The sequence below is a fragment of the Saprolegnia parasitica genome (assembly GCF_000151545.1).
Source record: "Saprolegnia parasitica CBS 223.65 unplaced genomic scaffold supercont2.131, whole genome shotgun sequence".
NCBI classification, from domain to species: Eukaryota; Oomycota; class Saprolegniomycetes; order Saprolegniales; family Saprolegniaceae; genus Saprolegnia; species Saprolegnia parasitica.
This window is the reverse complement of record NW_012156525.1, coordinates 16,589-44,147: the sequence shown is the minus strand read 5'-3', so window position 1 is coordinate 44,147 and position 27,559 is coordinate 16,589. Positions and strand designations below refer to the sequence as shown.

Here is a 27,559-nt window from a genome sequence, read left to right as displayed (position 1 = left end):
CGCAGATATATATGGCCATGGCCAGCAAGCGGGTAGACAAGCGGTCCGCAGTGGAACGGGTCCGGCGAGGTAGCAGCAGCAAGCGCAAGGACGGCGCTCACAACCATCGCTGCTTTGACCATGATAGCGGAAGGGCAAACTCGAGATGGCATTGCGTCGCGGCCAGAATGTATTAGGTGATCGTGACATGTATTCCTGTTGAATATAAGTCCGAACACCACGTCAATCAATCTGGTTGCAGCACGAAGGCGGTCGCATTCTGGACGACCACGACCGAGAGACATACATGTACTTGTAGTATATACCCTGCTCAACCTTCTACTAGAATGTGACGAGTGTTTCACCTACCGTGACAGCGTTCGCACGCGCTTTTGGTTGCTGGAATGACCCAACCGGAATGGATCAACAAATGCATCGCGTCGACCAGCGCTCTCTCCGCACCGAGACTTTTTCCCAAGGGAATAAACACAATATTTCTCTGTATCTTCTGCACTTTGCACCCGACAGAACAACTTCTTGACAGATTCAAACAGCTCGACACGTCAAAACGGGTGTACAATTACATGGATGGTGTCTTAGTCAAGAACAAACATCTCGACCTTGAACGTGGCGTCGTGGGCGCCGGCCGTCGACGGGGGCGTGATGGTGACACCAAGCGTCGCACCATGGGCCGACAAGTCGGCCGAGACAGTCTTGGGCGCGGCCGGCGAGCCCTCGATCGAGATGCCCGTGACGTTGACCGTCTTGGGCCAAATGGGCCAAAGATAGTCCACGTCCTCAAGCTGGCGGCGCACCGGCGCGTGGTCGGCGACGCTAATGTCGCACGCCGTGGCCTTGGTTCCGACAGCGCTCTCGACAAAGTACTCGACCTTGCCCGTGGCCCCCACCTCGATCTTCTTCGTGCCTTCCGGGAAGACGAGCTGGACCTTCGAGACGCCCTCGCCAATCACGCCGCAAATGTACTTGGACGTGAGCACCTGCGAGGCTTCGAAGAGACCCACAAGGTACGCTTCGGTGGACGGGTTGACCTTCATGTCGACCTTGGCGTCCGCCGACTCGAAGAGCCCGACGAGGTAGGCGTTGGTGACCGGGTCAAAGCTGGGCTGCGCCGAGACGAGGGCGGCAAGCGCGGCAAAAGCAACAGCGAAAAGCTTCATTTTGGTGGTGGGATGGAGGTGGCAAATTGAAAAGTGAATGCAGGAGGTCGGTACTTGTACGCGCCGCCGCGGGATGACCAGATTATGTCGGTCTCTACCGCAGTACAGCCAGCTTTGGGTGTCGGCTCCCATGGCGATCTTCGTGCGAACTGTGTGTACGCGCTTGAGTGCCACCGTGACCAGACGCGTCTTGAGAGACAGGCCGTCGCTCGTTGAGTGTCTTTTTCAAACGCATGGATGCTGGGGTCTCTGAGAAAACCGACCAAGCGACGACGAACGGTCACGATTGACGGACCAAAACAGATGGTTCTTCGGTCTGCTGCATACCGGCTATGCGCACGCAATTCCATAGCAGTGTTCCTCGTGGCGCAAACTGCTCTAGCACTCTTTGGTAGAGCCTTCTACAAGCCCAATGGGACGCATGACTAGATGCTTGCCTTGCCGCGCCGGAGGCTGTCGTAGCGGGGGCTGGGACTGTTTTTGTACGCGGCCTTTTTGTGGCCTCACGACGACGCCACCAAGACTGTACCTGCCAAATGGTATGGATCTTTTCTGTCTGCACGTCGGGATTCGATTGTCGTTAACTAATTTTTCGAGCTGCTTGGATAGAATAGCGAGCGTCGTGGCGACACAAGTACCGGTATAATCGCAAGGATCTGCCAAAACTGGTTCGCTGGACCTTCTTCGTCCATTGTAAGCCCGTCGGGGGAGAGACACGAAAATAGCAGTTGCCAACGCTACTTTCAAGGCCCCTCGGAGAGCATTTTAAACGATTACACCCCTGTCTCACTTGCCCATCATGTGTCCTACCTAGCATCATCGCCATCGTGTAGTAGAGTGGATGCGATAGAACACCACCTTGAACAACGACAGTCCAGACAGCGACGTGCAACCGTCGACATCAACAGCCACCACGCTACTCACTGGGTGTGCTGTAGTAGCAGGAATACCCAGGTACCTGAACGCAATGGAAGCACAGAGGGCAGCCCGAGCGGAAGGCCCTCTCTACGACCGAGTCAACGCCGCGGATCGCGCTCCTGCCTCCGCCTGCCTAAATCAAGTTCCTCAACCGAGAGTACACAACGCAGAAAGTCCGACAACTTTATTTAGCATCGTTTTATCTATTGCAATAGACGACCCCCTTCAACAACAAAGTCAGAGTCGACGACAAGAGCAAAATCTGCCGACGGACTAGTGATGCCTCTGGGCGTGGATGCATAGGATGTAGGAGTAGGCGATGCACGAGGCACATGCAAATACATGTACTAGTAGTCGCTGGGCATGTGCCATGACAACGGCCAAGCCCGAGGCGAAGCGGAGTGACAAGCATCTCTCGTCTTGGACGATCGCAGTACAGAAGAGAGGAGACAGCCGTCGTACAGAAAGCCATCAGACGATGCATGCTCCATCCTAAACCATGCAGCGTGGAGCAACCAAGGGTCTCCAAGGGTCTAAAAAGCCAAGCAACAGTGTAAAGGCCCGTGTTCCAAACCGTCAGTGTGCAATCTCGAGTCGCTGGTCAACGACGCCATAGCGCGCTTCGCATCGCCACCGACAAGCCGGAACTGGGAGCGTCCCAGGTTGCCAGTCGCCGCACCATGGCTCTGCTTGCCACATGGGCCTGATTCCCATGGCTCCCCACCGCCGCAGGTGGATGCTACTGCCAACGCGACAGTGTATACAGGACGCAGTGACTGTTCGCTCGTTTATTTTAGCAAAGGGTGATGACTCTACATGTCCTTGAGCGCACGCACGGCTGCCCCAATCCGGTGCTGGGCCTTGTTGGCAATCTAGTTGAATCATTAGCATCGTCCATGGACATGGAAACATGGCGTACGTCGATGGACGGGTCCAGAGCGAGGAGCGCACGGATGTCCTGGAGCGCGAGGCGGTAGCGCTCGAGGCCTTCGTACGCAAGGCCACGGCGCAGCAGCGCCTTTTGGTTCGTCGGCTAGCATAGTCGTTGACATGAGCACATCATCAAGTGTTGCAATCGCCTGACCTCAACTTCGAGGACGTGGGAGCAGTCGCGGATGACGGCGGAGAAGTTGCTGAGCTGCTGGTGGCACGCAGCGCGGTTGTTGTAGCACGAGATCGCGACGGGCGACGAGTCCTTCTCGCAGGCCTCGATGGCTTCCGTGTAAATGCCAATGGCCTTTTCAAACTGCGCGCTCTTGAACAAGTCGTTGCCTACCGTCCGCGTTCGAGCTCATCGCAGAATATAGCACATTCTACCTTGCTCCTTGAGCTGCTCGGACGGGTTCATGCCGGCGCGCTTGGCCGCCTGCACCTTGGCGAGAAGCGGCTCGACCTAGAGACTGGCGGTTTGCGATGGTTGGCAGCGAGGATCGCGGTGCTACCTCGTTGATGAGCTTGTTGAGATCCTTGTTGTCAAAGTCGACGCGCTGGCCAGCCTTGAGGATCTCAAGGGCCTTGGCGTAGTCCTTCAAGCCCTTGAGCCCGAGCGCGTAGCGGTGGTAGCCTGCATGCATATGAGTCGCCCATACTAGTAACCCGTATGGCTTCGCGTACCCTTGACGAACGTCGGGTTGAGGCGCACGCACGCTTCGCCGTCTTGGGCGGCCTCGGCGAACTTGCCAAGGCCAGCGTAGGCAGCACTCCGGTTCGAGAAGTAGACATGGTTGGAGCTGTCGAGCGCAATGGCTTCCGAGTACTTTTCGATCGCGGGCGCGTACTCCTTGCGCTTGAAGTACTCGTTGCCTTCGCTAGGTGATGCATCGGCTGAGCCTCATGGACCATCTACCACCAGCAGCAGCAGCATGCGCACGTACTTCTTCTTCGCCTCGGCCTTGGGGCTCGCCATGATACTGCAGTTGTGGTCGGCAGATCGAACCTCTTGCTGCGGTCGATATCCGGATACTGCGCGGCGGCCATTGGCGGAAGCGGGCTGCTGTATCCGGATGTCACTTTCTAGAACCACGCGATCCAAAACAGTGTTTCAAACGCTGTTTCGTGGTGCGTCGTTGCACGGTGGTCCGCACTCGGCGCTCATACGCGGTCGCTCAGCGCATGGCCGACGCAGTCGCACCACCCCCTTGATCGCATTAACATTCTAGCATGGCTGAAGGTGTGCAGGAAGCACAAGGTCCTGAGTCTAGTGCTGCAGATAGAGCAGCGTACTAGTAGAAGGATGCCAAGGCGGTTCAAGCGTGAAGACAGAGTAAAATACCAGATAAATTACAAGTACGCTGCCGTAGTTGTGGCCGATGACAATTAAGTCATGGAGATCTGCGACGCCTGGACATCATGCAAGATGAGGTACTAATAAGATAACGTGGCTCGTACCCGGCTGATTGTGTCGAGACGTGCTTCCATGGCCTGGAGCAGGCCACTGCCGTGGGCGTGGGTCTCGGCCATCGTCTTCTCCAGCTGCGTGTTGGCTTGGTGGATCTACGTCCAGAACGTTTGAGCTTGCGCTTTAGCAAGGTGCCAATTCGTACTTCGTGAAGCTGCAGCTCGAGGCGCTTCTTCTCCTGGCGAATGAGGCGGACACGCTCGATGGTCATGAGGTCCTGCGGCGTCTGCGGCTCGACGCGCTGCGGTGTCCTACGTACGCTTAGATACGGCATGTGCTAGAGCTCGTCCGTACGCTGCTTGGATGCCGGCTTCTTGGCGCAAATGCGACTGCTCGTCCCAGGCCATGAGCGTCTCGAGCTCGGCAAACTTCTCGCAGAGGCCATACTGGCTGCACAGCGCGTCGAATTGGACCTGTCCATCATCATGCAGTGTGAGGCTGAAGCTGAGATGCCATCGACATACCTCGATGCGGTGGCGGATGTTTTGGATGACCTGGACGCCGACTTCGTCCTGGAAGTCCGTGTTGGTCAGCGGCAGGTAGTCGGTCATCTCGAGCGCGCTGGCTTCGCTCACAGAGGCGTCGAGCGCCTTGCGGAGGATTGCGCGCAGCAGCTGCATGCGCTTGGGCTCGACGCCCGTCGCTGCCATCGGGTTCACGTAGGCCATCGTCGCCGGCCTTTCCTCTTCCTCGTCGGTGACTGCCAGCCGGCGCAACCTCTTGGAATCTATCACATGTATTTATACAGTATACGCACCTCTGTTTGGTAATACATCTATACTCTAAAGTCACCCAGCCTATGGCGGTTAACACGCTTGAAGCCCGACAATAGGACAAAAAAGTAGCCGCTTCGCGCCTGCGCTCTGCACGCACAAAATAGCTCTATCGCGCGCCAAACGTGCGCGGTACGGCTCGATGAATTTCTATATCAACCCACTGACACAGCCCGTCAATGGCGTGATATTAGCCTCAACACCACAACCAGCCCATGAAATATCACGTTTTCGCATTTACGCACCTATTTTGATTTGAATCAACGGGCCAAACATCAACTTGTTTGTATGTATATTTGTTGTGAAAATATATTATTTTTAAAGCACCTATCAGCAGGTGCGTCTTTAGGCCCTCGCCAGGCCATTGGTCCTCAGGCGCGGGCGTGGTTGGCGGGCAATTGACAGACGAATCACTCTGTAAATACTTTCAGCCAGGTACGACGCCGCCGTCGCCGCTTCCACGATCGCTCATGCTCCTGTCCTAGTAACATGCAGATCTTCGTCAAGACGTTGACGGGTAAGACCATCACGTTGGACGTCGAGCCTTCGGACTCGATCGACAACGTCAAGCAGAAGATCCAGGACAAGGAAGGCATCCCTCCGGATCAGCAGCGCCTCATCTTCGCCGGCAAGCAGCTCGAAGATGGCCGCACGTTGAGCGACTACAACATCCAGAAGGAGTCGACGCTTCACCTCGTCCTCCGCCTGCGTGGTGGTGGCAAGAAGCGCAAAAAGAGAACTACACCAAGCCGAAGAAGGTCAAGCGCAAGCACAAGAACGTCAAGCTTGCCGTCCTCAAGTTCTACAAGGTCAACGACAACGGCCAGATCCAGCGCCTCAAGAAGGAGTGCCCGTCGCCCGAGTGCGGTGCCGGCGTCTTCATGGCCACGCACTTCGACCGCCACTACTGCGGCAAGTGCCACGTCACGTACAAGTTCTCGACCGAAAACTAAGTGCTGAACGCTAATGCAATGCTGCCTGAGAGTATTCTTCCATTTCCTTCGAGTCTCTCGGTCTCAAGACATGCGGGCTCGCCCCGGCCCGAACGACAATATACTACTAAACAAAGCAGAAATCCACCTTCTGAACAATAGGCTGTCGACGAGGTGCCACCTGCATCATAACACCGACGAGGCATGATGTCGGCGTCATTCGCTGAGCAGCTGCAGCAGACTGACGCCCTCGCAAGTGTCGCTGTTGCCGACTAGAGCTCGTCTTTGGTCGTGCTGATGCTGAGGTAGACTGTGTCTTTTGAGGTCATTTTCGAGGCGAAACGGTTTGCGTGAATCGCTGCGCCTCGTCGAGATGGCCGAGTTTGCCGCGTTCCACTACTTGATGCACAAAAAGGCGGATGGCGGCCCGCCCGCGATGAGCATGGACGACTTTAGCCGGCAGTTTGGCGGCGCCAAGCCCAAGGCACCGCCGACCTTTAGTGAGCTCTACTCGCCCCGTGAGCAGCGCCAGCTCCACGTCTCCGAAAAGCTATTTTGGCGCTCCAACGAACGCATCGAGTTTCGACTTTTGGAGCTTCGCGCGCGGCAGCTCTTGCTGGTCTTGTCCGCCAACCTTACCACCAACGAGGTGCACCAATATTGTCCACAATAATGCTCCATGGCTGCACTCGTATCGGAATTGTAGGAATATCGTCCGATTTGCATCCATGCACCGCTGTTGTACCAAGTGCTGGAAACAAAAACAAGGGAAACCATACCCGAGTGTCGTCGAGAAGCGGGTGCTGAGCGATATCGAACTCCGCGCCGCGATCCAAGAGTTTGTACTGTCGCGGCTCAAACTCATGGACAAGCCGCCTCCCGACGCCTCCCTCGTTGAGCGACAGTGTTTTCTGGACAAGTCCTTTGGTGACGAGTACGATACACTACTGGCAACAACGCCTCTCTCGGACGCCGAGGTCGTCGCGCTACTTGACGGCCTCGAACGCAAGGGGAAGCCAATATGGTTGCGACCGCCGACGACGGTCGACAACGTCATCAACGAACCCCCCGCCGTCGTCGTCGTCGAGCCAGTACTTGTCGTCACCGACACCACTTTACCAGCAATAGCGACCGAGACAAGTCCATCAAAGGCGGTCGTCGGAGGGACCGGCATCTCGGCAGCCCGAGGCTTGCGAAAGCAGAGCCCGCCCAAACCGGCGTCACCGAAAAAGCCGGTAGTATTAGTAAAAAGGCTAAAAAGTAGCAATTTGCAGACACATCTACTAGGAGACTCGACAAGTGACAGCTTTCCATGGACAATCTGGTGCAGAGACTCGAGAGACTGCCACACGAGCGACGGACCAATCCATGCCCATGCCATGTGCCCTTGCCCCTGGCGGGCTTCATGAGACCCAATCCTATGAATTTCGACCAATGATTGTGTCTCAAATCTTTTACGCACTAAAGATTGGATAAAAATCACGACGGTAACGGCCCCCGTACCGCGATGGCCATGACCGAGACCCCCGTGCAGCCCTTTGCGCCAGGAATCGAGCAGCAAAAGGTCCATGACTTTAGCTTGCTCCTCGTTCAAGAGTTTTGCAAGCACCACCAGCTCACACGGACCGTCCATGCGCTGCAGTCGGACCTCGAGCACGTACACATGGTCGGTGAATTCCCCCTTGGTTATGGAAATGCTGGGTGTAGATGGCCTTACCGCAGCCAAGTGCCGACGTCTGGATTGAAATGCACGAGCGGTAGAAATTCGACAGTTGTCTTTGAGTGGCCACTGTGCTGCATAGATGTCGCCCAGCGTTGACGCGACTCAAGGTGCACGAGCAGAGTACGATCGAAGGGTTGGTGGACTTTGTACTGCATTTGAACGAAATGTACGAATCCCGGGCGGCCAATCAGCCCATGAGCGTCATCATTTCGTCGTCGCCAATGAAGAAAAGTGGGAATGATTCTGACTTGTTTTGTTTGAATACATGTCAATGTTTAGGCAAGAAATTTTCATTCAAGGACGCCTTTCACTCGACCCAAAGCCCCGTGCGTCGACCGAGCCAAAAGAACAAAGAACCATCCGAGACCGAGGTGCCTCTACCGCCCCAAGAGCCCGAGAGCCACCCCGAGCTGCCACCGAAAAAACTTACAAAGTCCAAATCCTCCTTTTTGGAGCGCTACAGGTAGAGATAGCCATTCGGGCACTCTCTTCTTCGACGAACCCATACATTGTAGCAGCAACTTGCCGAAACTGCAGCTGCAGATCGACATGTCGGACTCCAAGCAGCGTGCTGTGACGCAGAAAGCGGTCGAGCGCAGTCTGCGCGATATCTAGTACGTATCTTCTCGCGTCGCGATGGCAACGTCATCGGGACGAGTAGCTCGGAGACTCGGTTCAAAGAAATCCAAGACAAGGCGATTGCGCGTGCGATGCCTGCGGCGCTCTCAAAGCCGCCCCCCGAGACCGACGTGTACACCAAAGAGCTTGAAAAAGAGCGGTAGGCCAATCATATCCTTTTGCAATAGTGAAAGGAGCTCAATTGCACAAAAGGTATGGTACCAACAAGCGTCGCGAGTGCGCATTGTGCCACGTCCCGTTCCTCATGATCAACTTGCCGGCCAAAGTGAGCTTCCGCTGCATCATGGAGCTCTACAAGCAATGGGCCTTCGCACCCCCGACCAAGAAAACGCCAAGTACCGCCCGCCCAAGTGTTATGACGAGGTGCCAATTTGTCGCTTCTGCGACCAGCTCGTCCAACAAGTCACGTGGGACATGGTACGCACTTTTCGTCGCGAATGATTTGCTCGATGATTGCATAGACCTTTGACGAGCCCAAGAAAGTGGTACCGCCAACGCTGCCGTCCACAGCGTCGATCTGCTTGGGCCTCAAGTACCCGCCGGATCCCTACGGTCTACCGCCATTGGGCCCGGACGACTGCCTGTCGACGGTCCGGTCGTGGGTCGACTCGGACGGCGGTGGGGATACCGACGAGAGACACGTGTGGACACCATCGACGGACGTGCCACCGCTCTCGGTGTCGTCGGCATCGAAAGCACTCGTGTACAAAGACGCCGGGTTGGTCAATGAGAAGAGCATGTCCCAAGGTGAGTGGGCCGTGATCGACCCGAGCCGGAGCTCTGTGCGGGAGCTCCTCCAGAAAACAGTCAAGCGGCAGCTAAAATAGTTACTTGTCCATCTCTGAAATTGTCCCTGATCGTTGCTGCGCGGGGTGGTTGTCCGTAGAGCAAACTTGCCCCATGGGGAGGTAGCTCACTTGCATTGGCTCAAGACGACGACTACTGCGCGTGACAATGAACGCGTCTCTCACGTTGGCTCGTTCAGGGAGGAGCGATACAATTCTGTGCATTAAAAGCACACCGTAACAGCAAAGAGACAACGCCTTCAAAATACACCACGGCTTTCAATGGTACGAAGGGTCCTAATCATCTAGCAAAGCGGCTGCGTATCGTCGCTGGCTTAAAATCGGCATGTGCCGAAAGAAAGACAGGGTCGCCTGTCTAAACTTACCGCGCGGTAACTCCTCTTGAATCTAAATTCGCTCGTCAGTCTTGGTTTGCCTCGTTGTGTCGACTTGACGATGGTGCAGTTTCGTCTCCCGAGCCCGCGAAAGCCAAAAGCCGAGTCGGCGTCCGCTGCGTCGACGCCCGACGACGCACCCGCCGCTGACGCATAGCATCTCGATCAGCGACATTGATGCGCTCCCGCCCATGTCCGAGCACATTTTGGACCATGTGCTTGGGAAGGGCCGTGCCATCGATCGTATCGAGTCGCCGGACCACGCACTTAGCGTCGTCTCGCCCCGCGCCGGCTACTCTAAAATGGACTCGCACGCGCTCTACTGGAGCAAAGAAGGCGTCGTGAAGCGATCGGCGACCGTGACCAACCGCATGCACGCGCGTGGTGTCAAGCTCGAGCACGAGACAGACCCGCGCGCAGACTTGCCGCCGGAAGACGTGCTGGATCCAACGCAACCGGTCCCCGAGCCTGTGCTCATCACGTACAAATCGGTGCGTTCGACTTCTATTGCCGAATCGGTGAGCCTGAAAGATTGACGAGTCGATTAGAACAGGACACTGAGCCCCAAAGTCGTGGCCGAGAAGGACACCAAACACAAGATAATTGCCAAAGCCAATGCCAGCGTCCTGCAATCGCTCGAGGCAGCGTACAAGCCAGCCCAAGGCGACAAGGTGGCCCTGAGCGAGATTGCACATACCGAGAAGGCACCGTCGCGCCACCTTCAGTATGTCGACGGCGATGGCAACGTTCGAAGCCTGTCGCGAACGGGTTGCGACACACCGCTGACGGCGCCACCGTCGACGCCGCCTGTCGACGAGGCAGCGATCGAGGCAACGAGCCCCGTCGTCGTCGAAGTTCAGGCCAACAAAAAGCGAGCCACCAAGTTTTGGACGAAAAATACAAAGGCCAAGGACATGGACGCCGAGCTCAAGAAGAGCGAGTCGGTGCCCGTCAAGGCCGTGTCCCCGCCGGTGCTCAAGAAGAGCGACTCGGCGGGAGACGCGCCGTCCAAGCCCACGACGTCGGGCTGGCGCATGAAGTTTGGCACCAAAGAAAAGGGAAAGAGACGACGGCTCATGTCGTTCAGGCGTCCGCGTTGACAGAATCTGCTGCCGTGAGCGCGCCAGACGTTGCACTGGCCGTCGATTCAAGTCAAAGTGCTACCGTCGCCGCGGAGCTCAAGAAAAGCGAGTCGGCGCCCGCAAAGACAACATCTCCACCGGTGCTCCAGAAGAGCGAATCAGAAGGGGACGCGCCCGCGAAACCCATTGCGATTGGCTGGCGCGCGAAATTTGGTGTCAAGGAGAACGTGAAAGAGGCCACAGCTCCGGTCGTGGAGGCATTGGCGGTCTCAACCACGACAGAGTCGGCCACCGCCAGCGAAGCGACACCGGCGGTACCGACGTCAGAGAGTGCACCGACAGTCGACCGTGTTCAAAATGCGACGGCCAGTGCAGCGACTGTACCTGCTACTGAACCAAGCACCGCCGTTACACCGCCACCCGTGCCTGAGAAGAAGAAAATGTCCGGTCTCTTCAACAAGGCCAAGGCCGAGCCGATGGTCAAGCCCATCGCGAGCGATGAGGCCACGAAAGCAGCATCCACGTCGGACGAAACGAAACGCAAGTCGGCCATCAAGTCGGTCGAGAAGCCCAAAGCGAACCCACTCGACTTGGCTGCAAACCTCGACAGTGGGTCCAACCAAGCTCTGAACGACACCGTCACGACATCCAAGGGCCCGAAGATGACCGACCCGGTGACAACGAGTGACGATGCCGAAACTTCTTCGACGACCAAGCTCGCGCCCATCGAGGCCACAGGACCGTCGGTGTCGGAGACCAAAGCGGATGCAGTGAGCGCTGGCGAGGTCGTTTCGACTGCCCCACCAACAAACACCGTTCTGTCGCCGTCCAAGAAGCGCGGCACCTTTCGCAACCTTTTCAAGGCTCGTAAGTCGTCGATGGGGGCCACCGTCAACTAGTCGACTTCGACTAACTACTACTCTTGAATACGATGCGTATCCTTGTTCGCTTCGGTGTACCATCAGGTATATCCAGTGTCAAACCCGTCGATCGATAGCTTCGCGCCGCGAAGCTTTTGTTCGCAGCGTCCTTGAGCTCAGCAACAAAGAAAATGTGTTGTCAAAATATGGCATTTGCCATTTTTAGCACACCGCCACGTGCTCCCGCCTTTACCGGTAGCCTTTCCCTCCTCTAACCTTATATATGATGGCTTCGCAAGCTCGACGAGAGGCATGTCAGAAGTAATAGCAGAGGCCATGAGCAGAGGCATGAGCAGAGGCATTCGTTTCAAGCGCTCAGTCCATCGAGGGTTGCTTGCGCTTGCAGCTTGAGCTTGAGCTGTCGCGTGGCGAGGAGTACCTACAATATCGTGGTACACATCCGGGGGTCGATTCAAAACCTCTTGAAGACTGTCATGCTGCCCTTGTAGCTCGACTTGCCACATCTCTTTTTGCTGCATGAGGGCATTGCGCTAATAGTACAAGGTTCTCATGCCTATCGACCTGCCAGATCGAGCCGTTCGCACCTCTTGAATCAGTCGTTTGTTCATCGCAATGATCGAGTCGTCGCTCTAGAGACATCTTGTATTCCACTTGAATCATTGAAAAGGGGAAATATACCTCGAGGGGCATCTCGAGCAAGCCCAGTGCAAGTTGTCCCCCCAACGGATCCTGCGACTCGGGGGGGACCTCGAGGGAGCGACGAATGTCATACATGGCGATCGCTGCCTTGTGCCACTGCCCGAGAAGGGCATCCGGGCCGGGTGTCACGGGCGCTTGGACACGGATTGGGCTCGACGGCGCGCGACGGCGGCGCTCCACGACTTTCAGCGTGGCAGCCATTGTCGGTTTCAGCGGCCGAGACCGTAGAAATGGTTCAAATCTTGCTGCCCGAGGCACTCTATGCCGTGACGACCTCAGCGCGCTGCGAACACGTCGCGTCGCATTGCTACTGGCACCTCGAGGTACTCGTCTCGAGCATTTTGTTATGCGCACGCTGCCGTCCGTAGCTCGAGCTGCGGGTGGACGATACGCGCCTGCCGCTGCGCAACGTCGAGACCGACACGGCCGTGCAGCGTCTCTCCGGCAGTCTTTTTGTGTCGTCGATACGTCCCGTCGACGGCAGCGATTTCCACGCCGTCGGCGTCGGCAACCAGCTCGTGGCGGTCAACGACACCGAGCTTGGTAGGTGATGTTGCAATTTTGTGCGATTTTCAAGACATCTGTGATAGGTACACTCAATGTCCTCGAGATGCATCGGCTGCTGCAAGCGGCAACCGAGCACGCGCCAACGCACCTCCTCTTCCTCCGCCACGACTATGCCGATGCCAACGTCGCACTGCACCACATGCGGCCCCCGCTGCTGTCGCCGTTTGAGGTTGCTACGTTTACGCACAACGACGTGGCGTGGTACTTCTCGCCGTCGTACGCTCTCTTTGCTGATACTACTGGGCATCGCCCGACCCTGACGTGGACGTCCCGGGCGTGGCAGCTGTGGCGCGAGGCGCAGACGCGGCTTCACTCTTCGCTGTATTCATGGGACGAGGTGCACATTTTCGGTCGTTTGGCCCAGCACAGAAAACGACGATCCATACGAACGTAGATTGCCTTGGCGCTGGAAGAAAAAATGTGGCAACACCTCTGCGCCAATCTCCTCGACGAGTACCTCTGGCCACAAATGAAGATCCCATGTTTGCCTCCTTATGGACAATGCGATCACGTTTTCATCCTGCGAGTAGATATTGCGCACCTCAATTTAAACAACGATGCTCGGGACGCTTTGTACTGCCAGCACTTTACGACACCAAGCCTCAATAACTGGGGTCTCGAGGTACTCGTGTGTACTGTATTGTGCATGTTTTACAGAAAAGCCATCCTGTCGCTAGCTCGCGGTACAAGCGCCCTATGCACTGACAACAACGTCGCTATCCTCCACGTCCAAAGGCATTGTCGTCGTGACCAAGGCGCCAACGCACGACCAACTCGCAGTCATGGCCGGGGACATCCTCGTCGCCATCAACCATAGTTTTCTGACGACAACAATTCCGTCGGCACGCAAGAAGCTTCAGCGGGTGGCGTCCCAAGCATCGCGATTGCACCCGGCCTCGCTCCTCTTTCTTCGGTCTTGCGCCCTCTCCCTACTGAGAGCGGTTCTCACACCACACATCGTAGATACGAACACTTTGGGATTGCTCGACATTTGACTTCGGGCACGGCACTCCCACCGGTGCCCCTGTCAATCCCGGACCTGCTCTCGAGTCTGTACCCACCGGCGCTCGATACGGCCATCGTGGAGCGGCTACCTCTGCAGGTGGACGCACTGCAGTGGCTCTTCTCAGAAGCCAATGCCTTTACAACACATCGCATCCAAAATCAACTTTGGTACAAATGACGCGGATGGTCATGCAATCGACCTTACGATGGAATGCCAGGTACGCACACCACAAGTCGAAGCGCGTCTTTGCAGAACACCCACTTCGAATTCTCTTGTACCCTTTGATTGAAGCCACCCGTCGCCGACTGCTGTGGTATGCCACTTGTCCTCGCAAAATGCCTCGTCGAATCTCATGGCCGGTGGCAGGACGGTGCGGTGGGTCGAACGGCGGTGGCAGCGGCGCGTGCGGCTTGTCGCTGCCGTCGATGCAGTTCAGGAACGCGTCCTCCATGGATTCTTGGAGACCGCGATCAACGTGTGCATCGAGCACCTCTATACACCGGTCGTCATCGATTATGCAAAGCGCGTTGTCGAGGGAACGATCACGAGCGTCCTCGATGACGTTCTCCGAGACGAGGAACAGCTCTTTGTGGCCAGCCTGCATCGCTTTCGGTTCTTACATCGAGAGTGCGCGTGTCTTGTGAAGAAGATGACGTCATATACTACTGTCGTAGCACTGATCTGGAGCCGACCAAGCCGTTGCCGACACATACTGTCGTTCGACGGCAAGTGCCAAGGCGTGTTGGCGCCACCACCGCAGTACTCGATGTGGGCCCAGCACCAGAAGAAGACCCTCTGAACACGCTCGCGACCGAGAGGTTACTGAACGTACGCGCCACTTTCGCAAGCGTTCAAGCGACATTGCGACTGCGCAACGTGGCTACGGGCGCACCGTTACTGACGACGACGACACTTGCAAGATCGCTCGAGAAGCTCGCCGCTGACGACGGCTGGATGTCGTCGTCAAACTCTACCGTTGCAGCGCCAATGCTCCCAAAGGACGACAGCATGGTAATCGTTTCAACCCACCAAGAGACAGGGCTATTAACGACCGGCGACCAGATCAACGGCGCAGTCTTCGGCAGCTACAGCGATTGCGTCGAGAACGCGCCGGTGGGAGAGACTACGATGGACCGCTTTGATTCTGACATGGCGGCAATGATTCGTCCTCCAACGCCACTAGACGTACCGAGGACTGAGCCAGAGGCCTCCATGGGGCTGCTCCCACTGGATACGAGCGTCGCAGAGGCAAGTGCCATGCACAAAGCGTCGGCGACATCGTCCGACATTGCGTGTCCAGAGAGCCAGTGGATCAAGATCCCAGATGCTGCAATGCCCCTGCAAACAGATGATATATCACCCACAATGAGTATCAACGGCCGTACGGGGGTCGATGACCCACTACGCCTTGACGACCCGCGCAACGTGCCTGTCAATGCACTGCCGCCGATGACACTGACGCGCGATACGACAACTCAAAGTCAGCAAGTCGACTCGACCGAGAGCGACGATGGGAACGGCCTTTTGATGGAAGAGGTGGACCGGATCATTGAGTTCCAACCAGAATGCCAAGTCGCACCAGCTGTTTCAACACATGGAGCGCGTCGTGTCTCTATGGCCGTCAATATCGACCACGACCATAAAGTGCAACAAACGCCAGAGGCTGTGCGCTCCGCGGCCCTTTCCTCCGTGCGCCGACGGTCGATCCCACCGCTGGTTCAGCATCCCGTGGTCGTACAGCCATGGCACCTCTCGGTCCCAACCCCGACACTGGCGGCATGGCAGCAAAAAACACTGCAACCAACATACGGTCCGAGCGTGCGATACCGCGCTTGCAGCTGGACAAGCTACCAGTCCGCGCGTGGAACGACGGCAACGCCAAAACCAAGAAAAAAGCTCCTCGACGCAAGCCCAGCCTGCAGCAGATGCAGGCAGCGACGCGTATTCAAGCGTGCTTTCGAGGGTATCACTGCCGCATGGCATATCGCATCAAACGCGACAAGCTGCGGCGACGGGCCGACGCGCGGACCCGGCTGGTACGCGCCACCATCGGGGTACGGTGTCAGGTTGTACACTGTGCAGGGAGCGCTCTCGCCGTTCCTCAACGCGCGACCCGAGAGATTTCCTCGCATAAGCACGCGCACCGTCGTCCAGGGCGGACGGAAGGAAGCAGCGGCAACACACAAACAGGATTCCGAGACGAGCTTTTTGCGCACGCAGTTGACGGACCGGTATGACACTTTTACTCTGCGGCTGACTTGTAGTCGTGTCATGGACCATAGTGAGGAGGAGCTCATGGAGGAGCTCAAGTCACTCAACCAAGCGCTCGAGGCGCGGCGCAAGGCTCATGCGGCCCCACGTCTTCCGCTGCTCGGAAAGACGACTGCGTTGGGTGCAAAATGAAACTCCAACCCATGGAATGGAGACGATGCGTCCTGTGCGAGTTGGAGCAACATACACGGTGGCTTCGTTTTTCGTGTCCACAAGATGAAGACGTCAGTGCGTAAAGAGGAGATGTATGTATGTATGTATAAATATTAGATTTGTGGAGAATTAGGCATCAGACTCGGCCAGTAGCGCTGTCCAGAAAAAGTCCAAGCACGTGTCGAGGGATGGAAGGAGAGTGAGAGCGTCGTTGAGCTCGCCGACAGCGCTGAATATGTCGTCGTTGTCGTCATCTTCGCTCTTGACCGCGACGGGGGGCTGCTGCGGAGAGGACGCGGCGCTACTGTCGGCCAGAGTGTCGCTCAAGTCGCGCTGGACGAGGCTGAACATGACTTTTTTGGCTTCGTCGGGACAGGGTACTTTCCGAATGAGCTTTTGACGGTACTTTTGCGCATGCGTTTGCGTCTGGCGTGCGGTGCGCGTCCCGACGTGCAGCGCGATCGCCTTCCAAGGTCCGTGGGGAAACTGCTCGAGCGCAATAAGAAATCGTTTGTGCTCGTCGGGGGACCAGACCCCCGTGACGGTCGGCTTGGCATGCGCCTTGGGCTTGCGCATGGGGGCAGGTCCATGCGGGTTGAAGTACTTCATCTCTTGATGCGAAAAAATGAAAAGTGTGCATGGAAGATGCCAAGCACGGGATGACCGATCCATCTGACTTGCATGTTTGCTCGCGACACGCCACATGTTGTAGAATGCGCGTACTACATGTACAGAAATCCATACTGTATACAATGCGGGATCGGAGGTTACTCAGCGACCGTGGCTCTTGTTGTTGTCGATCGTGCTCGCTATCCCTTGGTACTCGTTAGTGAATTAGTGTTGAGTAAGATGAGACACATTGCGGGGGTGGGATAAAATGCCTCCGACAGGCACGGAGGAGCAAGTGAATATAGGCAGCATTGCTCGTGGTCCTTGCTTGTCCCTGTGTAGAGGCAACATCGCGTGCATCAAGCATGCAAGATAGGCGATCTTCGAGCTGGTCCTACCAGCACCCCATACCTACAGGCTTTTGTTCTTTGAGTTAGCAAACAACCAAAGGACGTGGCTACATGCTTTTGTTCTTGGAGTTAGGCAAACAACCATAGGACGAGACAACAGCTGCCATCAACGCATGGGCGCGTGAGCTGGATTTATCGTCTGACCCGGTCTGCCTCTCGACATCTCGACAGGTAAACAGAGCCATACGCTCGGTCCGGCGGCGGGCCACGAGCACTGGCCTCGTAATCGTGTCACAGTGACGTTAAAGTATATTTTCCGCACTATTGGCGGACTTCTGATCGCCACACTTCTTCGTCCGAGCGCCTTGTTCCAACCAATCGCCTTGGGAGCCAGCGAATACCGTGGGCGCTCATCGTGGAGCGGTTTCGCGAAATTCTGACGCGACCAGGTCGTTCAACATGACGCTATCACAGGTACCACAGGACGACCGCCTGTCGCGCTCGCATAATTGTGCAGCGACATGCTGCGTCCCGTTCCTCGGAGACATTAGTGTTCCATGTTGCTTTTCTCTGGCTGCATTGCAGGTCACTCGATCTTTTAGCCCTGTCCTCGTCTAAAACAAGCCTCTGTACACACGAAGGAGATGGGGCTAGAAAATTCTTCCTAGTCGAGGGCGAGATTGGCGCGATACGATCCTACATGTGATCACAGAGCGATTTCAAACAGTTCAGTGCAAACTAGACGCCCTTCAACAACTGCAAAACGATCCAAATGATGGACGCCACGACGCCTGGCTTCGCGACCGTTCCGGCTTGCGCAATTCATACAAACGCCTCGCCGCTGCCGTCAGTCGCAACACGCTCTGAGTCGAAAATCGACCTCTGAACACAGTTCAGTGTAATTTACAACCAAATATAGACTTGAACAACAACGACAGAGCGATCCGCATCGTTGCGTAAATGCGCATGCCGCCGCGACATTTGAAATAAACAAGGCAGCCTTCATTCGGCGCACATGTACACTTGCACTTTCTCCAGTTCATATTCTTGTTTCGCCATGTCAGCCGGGAGGAGAACGGTAGACCTGTCCTTGCATACTGTGTTGCGCTTTGTGAAGGTGCGGCGTGCACGACACACGACATGGCCCAACAACCATTCGCAGATGCTACGAGTCGATATAGTCGGCCGCGGCTAACTTCAACATGAGTATTGCGGGTTGCCTTCAAGGAGGAGGAGTACAGTGCACGCATATGTTCTGACCACCATTCTCGACTGTGTGGCCGGCGTTCTGTCGGATCTGGAGCCAAAATGCAAACGGGCTACTACCTCATGAGATCGTGGCCAACAAACGGAGGAGCATCGCATTTTTGCTCGTTGTAGCTCCTTTATAAGAAGCGGATCCACCACGCGACAACCAAGGCTGGCAGGTGCCAATGCCGCACGTGCGTTGGTGTTAAAATGGGCAGTCTATTAAAATCGACGTAATTCGAAGCGAAATAAAATATCGGACTTTCTGTGTTGTGTACACTGAGGTCGTGATCTAGGCAGCCGATGATGGGAGCGCGATTTGTGGGACAAGGTGCTGGTTGTTGAACTGAGTTATATTACATGCAATTATAAAGATATGGTGGACTTCCTACTGCGCTCGTGAGGCGTGGCCGGTGCGTGAGCGAGGAGCATTAGTGGTCGTGATGCGAGATTGTGCGAGGGACCAGGTAGCGTGCACACCAAGGTTCGTCGCGGAGAGCGGCCAGCGACGCGTCAAGAGATGGCACCACAGCGCGACGAGCCAAGTGCCGGATGTGCAATCGTGCGATCGTAGCTGTCCAGATCGCGAGCGCGGCAGCGGGAAGTTGCGTCAGCGTCGAGCGGAAGACACGGTTGTTGGACAAGGTGCTGGTGCAGCCACTCGGTTGGCGAGGAGCCAGAGATGTGCCGCACGCTCGTTGCAGCGCACATGCACTGTCGCTTGGAACTTGGTGCACCTTTCAAGATTTTAAACCTCCCAACCTTGCCGAGGAGACATGAGATCTGCAGCACCGGCAAGCTCATGTCTCTATCGCTCAGTGTATTACGGTAGCTGCAACGGTCGCGCGCTTGTGGCCGAAATTCAGTGATGCAGGGGATCGTAAGCTCAGTAGCTTGTCACCTATTGCACGCTGTGCATTAAAAGCGGATTTGATTCTTGGACTTGAATCTGCGCCGTCGCGAAACGGGATCGATTGATTACTACGAGACGCTAACTCTTCATCTTGCATGCAAGGATGAGCCCAGGGCAGCTGTCGTTTTTTTCAAAATACAAAGCCACTCGAGCGAACATTGTTTATTGCAAAAGAAAGAAGAGCGGAGATACTGAAGCGCTTTCGTAATGTATCACATCGAACTCGAATAAAATCGAAATGCAATTCGAGACGTACGATGGCACCGCACCTTGGACACGGAAATTTTTGTCCGATGCAATACATCCGACACGTGCTGGACGATCCCGCACGATCTTTTACACACCAAGTCCTGTCGATACAACGCCTCAAGTTGGATGACCAACGACGTCGTGAACGGCGTCCAAAATGTACCAAACCGCGTTCCACAACCTCTGGCCCGTGCTCCGCGCCTGCGTCTGGTTCAACGTCTGGCGAGTCCGGAACGATCGCGTCTTTCGCGCCGACCTACCGCTGCCAAGTCCATGAACGATTGCCGTCAAGGCAGCGCGTGTCGCTCAACTGCACTTGCACCACAGGCTCGTACAAGAGCCCGAGCAGCCTGCTCTTCGTCGGCTTCTCCAGCTCCTCGCCCAACACGAGCGGCCGCGACGTCACCTCGTCCCGCGGATCGCGCTCCTGCCTCCGCATCCCTAGATCAAGATCCTCAACCGAGTACACACAACGAAGAAATTCCGACATTTTTATTTGGCATAGTTTTATCTATTGTAATAGACGACATCACAAGACCGCTTTTTGATTGGTTGGCTTCAAGACATCTGCTTTCCCTGGCGTCGCAGTAGATTCGCTGGTATACATAGATCAAGATACGCACATCCACGCCAGGACCTGGATCCTTGGATGAAACCAAACCCACAGTCGTGGGTCTGAAAGCGGTTCTTGACAACTCGTCGACAATACCGACGAGCGTCCTCATAGAGTAGTTTATCTTACCATACGTGCCCAAGCCCAACGACGTATTAACATGGCAAATGCTGCCCCGCGCTTCTTACCCTGCCCAAGAGTTCTCGGGCACCTTCAAGTCGATTCCCGCGGCGTCCAAGCCCACGGTGCTATAAGTTGTTGGTGACGTAGAAAGACTATGTAGTTTCAACGCGTAGGCAAGTTGTCTGGATGTTTGCTGCACCGATGGCCCATGAGTGGCATCATGCCGCACGGTACCGGTAGAATGCGATTCGCACGCCTCTCATTTCAACATTATCGGACGACTATCTCCTATGTGACACCAAGTCCCACGATAGAACTATAAGCTATAAATTGTACTAGTCGATCGTTTGTTTTGCTCGTTTTTCGGTGCACCCATGAGATCCCGATCGTCGCCACGCCGCAGATGTCGCATCCGTTGCAGCAACGACCGACGACGCCACGATCCAACGGTCGCCATAGGGTATCAACATGTGTTGCCGTTGAAACCAACGGCACCGATCACCCGCACCACAGATTCCTTCGATTCCAACGCATACTACAAAGCAGACTCTGAAATCTGCCAAGCCATTTCGATACGACTACTTTGCACGCGAGGTAGCATCGTTGTCTGCGTCCTCGCCACACCCGTGGTACACAAGACTACGCTTGCGACTCCTCAGGAACCCGACCATTCAAAGTACTATTACTATATAACGTGCACGACGCTAGCCATCGATCTCTGTCTCGTGTGCAGATGCAGCGTTGAGATGCTTCTACCCGTAGGCTCCTTCCGCAGCGAATACTCACCCAAGCAACGAGTCGACGCCACCGACTTTCATTTTCCAATTTGCCTCCTTCGCCTTAACGATGCAGCTCTCCAAGTGCCTCGCTGGTCTCGCCCTTCTCGCGTCGGCCGCCGCCAAGGTCTCGCAGGTCCACGTCGGCCTCTCGTCCGAAGCCATCGGCTGCAAGGACGGCGTCACGGTGACGTTTGCGAGTGACTCGGCGGCGCCTCTCGCCATCAAGTACGGTGTTGGCAACACCGACAAGTCGGCGACGACGACCATCAACCGGTACGAGATCAAGGAAACCAAGTACTCGTACACGTCGCCCAACATCCACTCGGCCAAGCTCTGCGACCTCCAGGCCAACGCCAAGTACTCGTACACCGTCGGCGACTACTCGGGCACCTTCAAGTCGATTCCCGCGGCGTCCAAGCCCACGGTGCTCTCGGTTGTCGGTGACGTCGGCATCGAGCACATCCAAGACACGATTTCGAACCTCGGCAGCGATCTCAAGGGCACGACACCGGACGCCGTCATCATCGCTGGCGACTGGTCGTACGCCAACGGCTGCCACGAAGACTGGGACACATGGCTTGATGCGACGCAGCCGCTCTTCTCCAAGGTGCCTCTCCTCGGTATCAGCGGCAACCACGAGGTCATTGAGGGCGATGGTGTCATCTACACCCGCCCCGAGTGCAAGGCAGAAATGTTCTCGGGCTACATCAACCGCATTGTGACGCCGATCTCGGCCGAGTCCTCGAAAGACCACCGCACGTGGTACTCCAAGGACATTGGCAACATCCACGCCGTCTTCTTGGATGATTACACGGGTATCCTTGGCGCTGACAACATTGGCTCGGACTACTGGCTCACGCACCGCAACCAGCAGCTCGACTGGCTCAAGGCGGACCTCGCGAGTGTCAACCGCGAAAAGACGCCGTACCTTATCGTCTTCAAGCACAACCCGTACTACAACTCGTGGGTGCGCCACCAGTGCCAGTGCTCGCCCGTCAAGTTTGAGATCAACGATGTCGAGGCGTGCTGGAAGGGCAACTACTACATGAACTCGACGGCCACCGGCGGCAAGCTCGGCGACGTTCGCGACGAACCCCACTGCAGTCTCCAGGCCAAGTTTGAGGACCTCTACTACCAGTACGGCGTCGACGCGGTCATGGCCGGTCACGTGCACTGCTACGAACGCACGGCGCCCATTTACAAGAACAAGATCACGCAGGGTGCCCCGGTGTACATCACGGTCGGCACGGGCGGCCATGGCCTCTACCAAGGCGCGATCTCGCCGATCCCCGAATGGTCCAAGTCGATGACGGACTCGTACTACGGTCACTCGCGTGTGATTGCCGACGACGACAAGATCACGATCCACTTCCGTGCCAACGGCGAGACGACGACGCTCTTCGACTCGGTTGTGATTCCGCGCCGCGCCAAGCCCGCGTGCTAAGCCGCAATGCTGGAGCTAGGAGGGTTCTGTATTTCGTGCTCGTATCGACACTTTCATTTTTACCTCGGCTATAACGCTCCATACAAATGCAGACAATTTGTGTTCTGATTCTCTCAAGTGTCATGGAAAGTGCAGCTTCTTGAATGCCAAGCGGAGTAAACCCTAAGCCAGTAGTAGCTGCCGGCAAAAGCGGCGCTCAGAAGCGTTTGAAGCCGGCTCTGGATCCCCGCGATGGCCTCGGCGTTCTTGGCTTCGATGACGTCGATGAGCGCAGCGTGTTCTACTTTGATCATGCCGTGCTCGGCATTGAGGTCTTTGATCGACTTGGCGTTCGTCTCTTCTGTCGCTTCTATTGCCGCAGCATTATTCTCTTCCATGACTGTCATCATGGTCGATGCTGACGCGTTCGGCGTCGCCATTAGCGAGTGCATCTCGGCGAGGAGCGCACTCGACGAGTCTTTGCCATCCGCGGCACCAACGACATCGCTCATGGCGTCGTCAAAGGCAGAGCTCGCATGCGCCCGGAGCGCCTCAGTATCGCTCGCCAACGACGACTGACGCGCGAGCTTGTACACGATGATACGATTAGTACCAAGGCGATGCAAGGTCAGATCGAAGCACTACTCCACACTGTCGAGACGCTCGTGGCGGCATCTGCTGTCGCTTAATGGCGCTTGCGTCCACAGCACATGGCCGAAAAGATTATTCACACACCACAAGAATGCCCAACACGATGCTGGCATCGACTACCCAAGACGCTGCATTGATATCTCCTCGATCGATGCTACGAGTCCTAGAGTCCTCATAACCTTAGTGTATCGCTACGCATGAGCTTGGTGCGGCGAAATGGCAGTCGAGTGCCGAGTAGCGCTCATGTGCGACGAGTGCAAGCGATGCTGCGTCGCACCATGACACAGCATAGGTCAGACTCGGTTGTTGAGGCGGTAAATTACCGTAATTACCCTCTGGGTTTTGTTCCAATGTGGTCTATACACTAGCCACTCGAGCGACCGGCAGCTCTTAACTTCTACCCACTAGCCCCGTACAGTGAAACCATGGTGGAGCACAAGTTGGGAGACCCATCGATGGCACTGCATTGTTGTTGAAGTGGCACTGCATTGTTGTTGTTGAAGTGCGTCTTCTATAACAATAGATAAAACTATATATATAAACGTGTTTCGCGTTATCTTCGTTGTTACAAAGAGTTTGCATACGTAGAGACCAGGGGGGTGACAATATGGCAGCAAAATTGCTTTTTCGCAAGTCGGCCAGGCCAAACGGTGTTTTGATTGGTTTAAAATGAGAACAATTCGGACCAATGAGCGGGGGATATTCCTAGGACGAAGGGCTCCGGATGGCGACGGACGTAGCTCAGGATAGAAGAACATAGTTTTGATATAAGATCATATTCGAAATATTCTTTGCGCGTACTACCGTTTGGACGGTTTCAATCTTCGAGATGGCTATGTGTGTCCACTTCATGGAAGAAAAACGTGTCATTGGCCAATACTATTTCTTTTTGGCCAATCAGAAGTGAGAATGTTCAGAAGTGCTTCAAGACCGTACAATATTTACTCTTAAGAGACAGTACCGTATACTGTATATGAAACACGGCAGAAATTTAATTGTGTTAGTGTATGTCGCTTGTAAAATGCTGTCTGCAACTATGTAAATAATACGGATCGTGCCAACACGGAGACCTTCCACGGGCGCCACCGATGTCCACCTCGAAGCAGCAATGCGAAGCAACTCTTACGACGCGCGGCGAATCGAGACGTTGCCAGAACGCAGGAATCACTGTGAAGATGTAACTTCCTCGCAGCATCTTCGCGTGCCTCAACTGCTCAACCCGCATGAAGAAGGAGGATGCAAGTCAAGCCGCGCCTGCTCTCACCACACCCCCAGTAGACGATCCGGGTTCACGAGCTGGTGCGGCGACCATACTCAGGTCGTAAGAGCACTCGAAATCGGTCACGTCATGGAACGACGGGAACGATTGGCGCTCTACCGGCGCGTAGGCTGTCGCCGCGTCGAGCTTCTGGAAGAGCATGGCCCAGCAGCAGAGGAGGCAGACGGCGTTTGCGCGGCGCTGACCGTTCGTGCTCGAGTAGAAGATGACCTTGGCGTTGGTTTTCGCCGCGTGCGCCAAGTGCTCGGCGATGATGTCGTTGAAACGGAAGACGTGGCCAATGTTGAGCGGGCCATAGACGAGGCAGTAGTTCCAATACACGAGCTGCGTGTCGATCGAAAAGAAAATCGTGTTGTCCTTGGGCTTGGGCTGCGACGCGACGGCCACGTAGCAGAGCTTCCCGGGCAGAAAGTCGATGGCTTGGCTAAGGCTTACGACGCGATGACGCCAGAAGCCCAGCGAGTCCCCTACGCGAACGAGCGATTTGCGTCCTCGATGAATGTCGAGAGCACGTTCTCCTTACTCTATGCGATCCAAAAGCGTGAAGGTCGCGGCTCAGTCGGGAAGCAAAGAGTTGACGATGTAGTTTTCGCCATGAAGAAGGTCCTCCTCGTGCAACTCGAGGACTGCTGGACCAAACGAAAGAAGGACCACAACTACGACGAGCAAACGTACTACACGAGTATCAAGGAGCTGTACCAGTGGGATCACCCCAACGTGGCAAGACCAGCGAAGCGGGGAAGAGCCACGACAGAGTCCAAGTCGGAGAATCTCGTCCGCGATGACCCGCAGGCGCGCGCCAACCCTCCTATACGACATTCTTTAGGGATATGACGAGCATCAAGCGACCCAAGGGCGTGGGCGAGGACCAAACATCGTGATATCTATGGACATTGTCATTGATTTATTAATAACGCGCGGTTCACCACCGTGTCTGCAGCGTCAACTGCACGAGGGTTGTTCCATGGAGTGGGCAAAAATCAGGGAAGGTGCGGCAATAATTTTGCATAATGGAGGTAATTTCGAGATTTGAACCCGCATCGGGGGACCATGACAGTATACGAATGCACAAGCCCGACGAGGCCACAGGTTCGCAGTTCATTCCAAAGCGAATGCGATGTATCAATCACTGCATTCACACCATACGAATCTCCAAAACCTTATATTTATTTATGGAGGTACCGAGACATGATACGCAAATTTCACCGGATTGTCATCCCCCTGCGTAGAGACTAGCAATCTCCTTCTTCTTCATTCGCTCGCCGGGCCGTGGCTGCGCAGGCGGCGGCGCGGGGGCGCATCTTGTTCTTCAGATAAAACTATGCTAAATAAAATTGTCGGACTTTCTTCGTTGTGTTCACTCGATTGAGGAACTTGATTTAGGCAGGCGGAGGCAGGAGCGCGACTCGCGGGACAAGGTGCTACTCTGGGTGCTACTGTGGTCACACGTCTTGGGCGAGGAGCCGGAGAAGCCGACGAAGAGCAGGCTCCTCGGGCTATGGCACTGCATAGTTCATGTCACGTCTATTCCCTTGGTTCCTGTGAACGAACGGCTAAACGGCTCGTTCAGGGCAACCACAGGCCAGACGACATAAAATTGCGTGACACGGACCTCGTTGCCATTCCTAGAGTTCCACTCGATATTCTCTGTGCCGTGTTTCTGCACGTTAAAGAAGAGCTCCTCGATCCGAAACATCGTGTGGCAGACTAATCAAATAGTGGCACGCGGTACGGTGAAGACACCTTTTTAAAACCATGTACTACGTGGTAAAATAACCCGGCGTAGGATACATCGATCATACTTGAGTTACGCCGGCATGGGTGAATCTGAGCACGGTCTTGGTGCGATTCCTGCACGGAGATTCAAGGCCTTGTATGGTGCGGTGACATACAAGCACCACACATCTCGTTTGCACCCAGATCTATATCGCGCACTTTTCAGAGCCCCAGTCAATGCCAGCACATCTGGTACTTGTTTTTTCTGGTGGAAGATTCGATTGCAGACGTTTGAAAATCTGGTGTGGTCCACACGCGAATCTTGCCGTTTCATGCAACATCTGTCCCACGTCTGGTTTCGGAACAGATGCCATGCGACATGGAGGTCCCCAGCCGCACGACGGACGACCGACAGGCGCCAAAACCCTCGCGACGGAGCTGCTCACTTTTCAACTTGCTCGACATCGCGCACCATGCAGCTTCTTCTCAGCCTCGCTGGCCTCGCTCTCGTTGGCGCCGCCAAGGTCTCGCAGGTCCACGTCGGTCTCTCGTCCGAAGCCGTCGACTGCAAGGACGGCGTGTCGGTGGCCTTTGCCAGTGACGCGTCGACGCCGTTGACGGTCAAGTACGGCGTTGGCAACACCGACAAGTCGGCGGCGACGGACGTCCACACGTACAAGATCGAGGGCAGCAAGTACAAGTACAACTCGCCCAACCTCCACACGGCGATGCTCTGCAACTTGGCGCCGGACGCCACGTACAACTACACGGTCGAGGCCTTCTCGGGCACCTTCAAGTCGATTCCGGCGGCCACGAAGAAGACCGTTCTCTCGGTCGTCGGTGACGTGGGCATTGAGGAGATTCAAGCCACGATGGCCAACATGGCGAGCGACCTCAAGGGCACCAAGCCGGACGCTGTCATCGTTGCCGGTGACTGGTCGTACGCCAACGGCTGCCACGAAGACTGGGACAAGTGGCTCGAGGAGACGCAGCCGCTCTTCTCCAAGGTGCCGCTCCTTGGTATCACGGGCAACCACGAGGTCATCCAGGGAGACGGCGTCAACTACGATCACCCGGAGTGCGACTCGGAGTACTTCTCGGCGTACATTAACCGCATCGTGACGCCGATCTCGGCCGACGCCTCAAAAGACCACCGCACGTGGTACTCGAAGAACATTGGTAGCATCCACGCCGTCTTTCTCGACGACTACACGGGTGTCCTTGGCA

The 27,559-nt window shown here is 55.8% G+C and overlaps 12 protein-coding genes across 12 annotated transcripts; 6 read left to right on the top strand and 6 right to left on the bottom strand.

Annotated features, from left to right (window-relative positions):
- Nucleotides 1–575: 575 nt before the first annotated feature.
- Nucleotides 576–1,157, bottom strand: SPRG_13453 (hypothetical protein; the record flags this gene model as incomplete). The annotated part of the gene is made up of 1 exon (XM_012353696.1): nt 576–1,157. One exon carries the CDS (start codon nt 1,155–1,157, stop codon nt 576–578), a length of 582 nt encoding a protein of 193 aa, XP_012209086.1.
- A 1,688-nt stretch (nt 1,158–2,845) lies between these two features.
- On the bottom strand, nt 2,846–4,027 carry SPRG_13452 (hypothetical protein). The gene is made up of 7 exons (XM_012353695.1): nt 3,950–4,027; nt 3,690–3,883; nt 3,518–3,639; nt 3,393–3,468; nt 3,160–3,347; nt 2,995–3,108; nt 2,846–2,947 (listed from the first exon to the last, which is right to left on the bottom strand). Exons 1-7 carry the CDS (start codon nt 3,979–3,981, stop codon nt 2,888–2,890), a joined length of 786 nt encoding a protein of 261 aa, XP_012209085.1. The 5' UTR covers nt 3,982–4,027; the 3' UTR covers nt 2,846–2,887.
- Nucleotides 4,028–4,278: 251 nt separating this feature from the next.
- SPRG_13451 (hypothetical protein) lies at nt 4,279–5,201 on the bottom strand. The gene is made up of 6 exons (XM_012353694.1): nt 4,938–5,201; nt 4,768–4,886; nt 4,619–4,724; nt 4,464–4,568; nt 4,348–4,415; nt 4,279–4,297 (listed from the first exon to the last, which is right to left on the bottom strand). Exons 1-5 carry the CDS (start codon nt 5,139–5,141, stop codon nt 4,392–4,394), a joined length of 558 nt encoding a protein of 185 aa, XP_012209084.1. The 5' UTR covers nt 5,142–5,201; the 3' UTR covers nt 4,279–4,297; nt 4,348–4,391.
- Nucleotides 5,202–5,732: 531 nt separating this feature from the next.
- On the top strand, nt 5,733–6,241 carry SPRG_13450 (hypothetical protein). The gene has a single exon (XM_012353693.1). It carries the CDS (start codon nt 5,736–5,738, stop codon nt 6,204–6,206), a length of 471 nt encoding a protein of 156 aa, XP_012209083.1. The 5' UTR covers nt 5,733–5,735; the 3' UTR covers nt 6,207–6,241.
- Nucleotides 6,242–6,620: 379 nt separating this feature from the next.
- SPRG_13449 (hypothetical protein) lies at nt 6,621–6,851 on the top strand (the record flags this gene model as incomplete). The annotated part of the gene is made up of 2 exons (XM_012353692.1): nt 6,621–6,797; nt 6,828–6,851. 2 exons carry the CDS (start codon nt 6,621–6,623, stop codon nt 6,849–6,851), a joined length of 201 nt encoding a protein of 66 aa, XP_012209082.1.
- An 834-nt stretch (nt 6,852–7,685) lies between these two features.
- Nucleotides 7,686–9,367, top strand: SPRG_21288 (hypothetical protein; the record flags this gene model as incomplete). The annotated part of the gene is made up of 9 exons (XM_012353717.1): nt 7,686–7,835; nt 7,886–7,935; nt 7,981–8,132; nt 8,181–8,364; nt 8,420–8,515; nt 8,563–8,679; nt 8,733–8,875; nt 8,944–8,957; nt 9,002–9,367. The coding sequence occupies 9 exons, from the start codon at nt 7,686–7,688 to the stop codon at nt 9,365–9,367; spliced, it is 1,272 nt and encodes a 423-aa protein (XP_012209107.1).
- Nucleotides 9,368–9,911: 544 nt separating this feature from the next.
- On the top strand, nt 9,912–11,701 carry SPRG_13448 (hypothetical protein; the record flags this gene model as incomplete). Its single annotated transcript, XM_012353691.1, has 3 exons — nt 9,912–10,211; nt 10,269–10,759; nt 10,840–11,701. The coding sequence occupies 3 exons, from the start codon at nt 9,912–9,914 to the stop codon at nt 11,699–11,701; spliced, it is 1,653 nt and encodes a 550-aa protein (XP_012209081.1).
- Nucleotides 11,702–11,918: 217 nt separating this feature from the next.
- Nucleotides 11,919–12,601, bottom strand: SPRG_13447 (hypothetical protein). Its single transcript, XM_012353690.1, has 4 exons — nt 12,362–12,601; nt 12,268–12,312; nt 12,142–12,213; nt 11,919–12,101 (listed from the first exon to the last, which is right to left on the bottom strand). Exons 1-4 carry the CDS (start codon nt 12,581–12,583, stop codon nt 12,030–12,032), a joined length of 411 nt encoding a protein of 136 aa, XP_012209080.1. The 5' UTR covers nt 12,584–12,601; the 3' UTR covers nt 11,919–12,029.
- Nucleotides 12,602–12,612: 11 nt separating this feature from the next.
- On the top strand, nt 12,613–14,132 carry SPRG_13446 (hypothetical protein; the record flags this gene model as incomplete). Its single annotated transcript, XM_012353689.1, has 7 exons — nt 12,613–12,705; nt 12,751–12,925; nt 12,973–13,286; nt 13,344–13,431; nt 13,480–13,571; nt 13,627–13,862; nt 13,913–14,132. 7 exons carry the CDS (start codon nt 12,613–12,615, stop codon nt 14,130–14,132), a joined length of 1,218 nt encoding a protein of 405 aa, XP_012209079.1.
- A 2,383-nt stretch (nt 14,133–16,515) lies between these two features.
- SPRG_13445 (hypothetical protein) lies at nt 16,516–16,988 on the bottom strand (the record flags this gene model as incomplete). Its single annotated transcript, XM_012353688.1, has 2 exons — nt 16,516–16,534; nt 16,558–16,988. The coding sequence occupies 2 exons, from the start codon at nt 16,986–16,988 to the stop codon at nt 16,516–16,518; spliced, it is 450 nt and encodes a 149-aa protein (XP_012209078.1).
- Nucleotides 16,989–21,244: 4,256 nt separating this feature from the next.
- SPRG_13444 (hypothetical protein) lies at nt 21,245–22,798 on the top strand. Its single transcript, XM_012353687.1, has one exon. It carries the CDS (start codon nt 21,331–21,333, stop codon nt 22,705–22,707), a length of 1,377 nt encoding a protein of 458 aa, XP_012209077.1. The 5' UTR covers nt 21,245–21,330; the 3' UTR covers nt 22,708–22,798.
- Nucleotides 22,799–24,580: 1,782 nt separating this feature from the next.
- On the bottom strand, nt 24,581–25,492 carry SPRG_13443 (hypothetical protein; the record flags this gene model as incomplete). The annotated part of the gene is made up of 2 exons (XM_012353686.1): nt 24,581–25,083; nt 25,486–25,492. The coding sequence occupies 2 exons, from the start codon at nt 25,490–25,492 to the stop codon at nt 24,581–24,583; spliced, it is 510 nt and encodes a 169-aa protein (XP_012209076.1).
- Nucleotides 25,493–27,559: the final 2,067 nt, after the last annotated feature.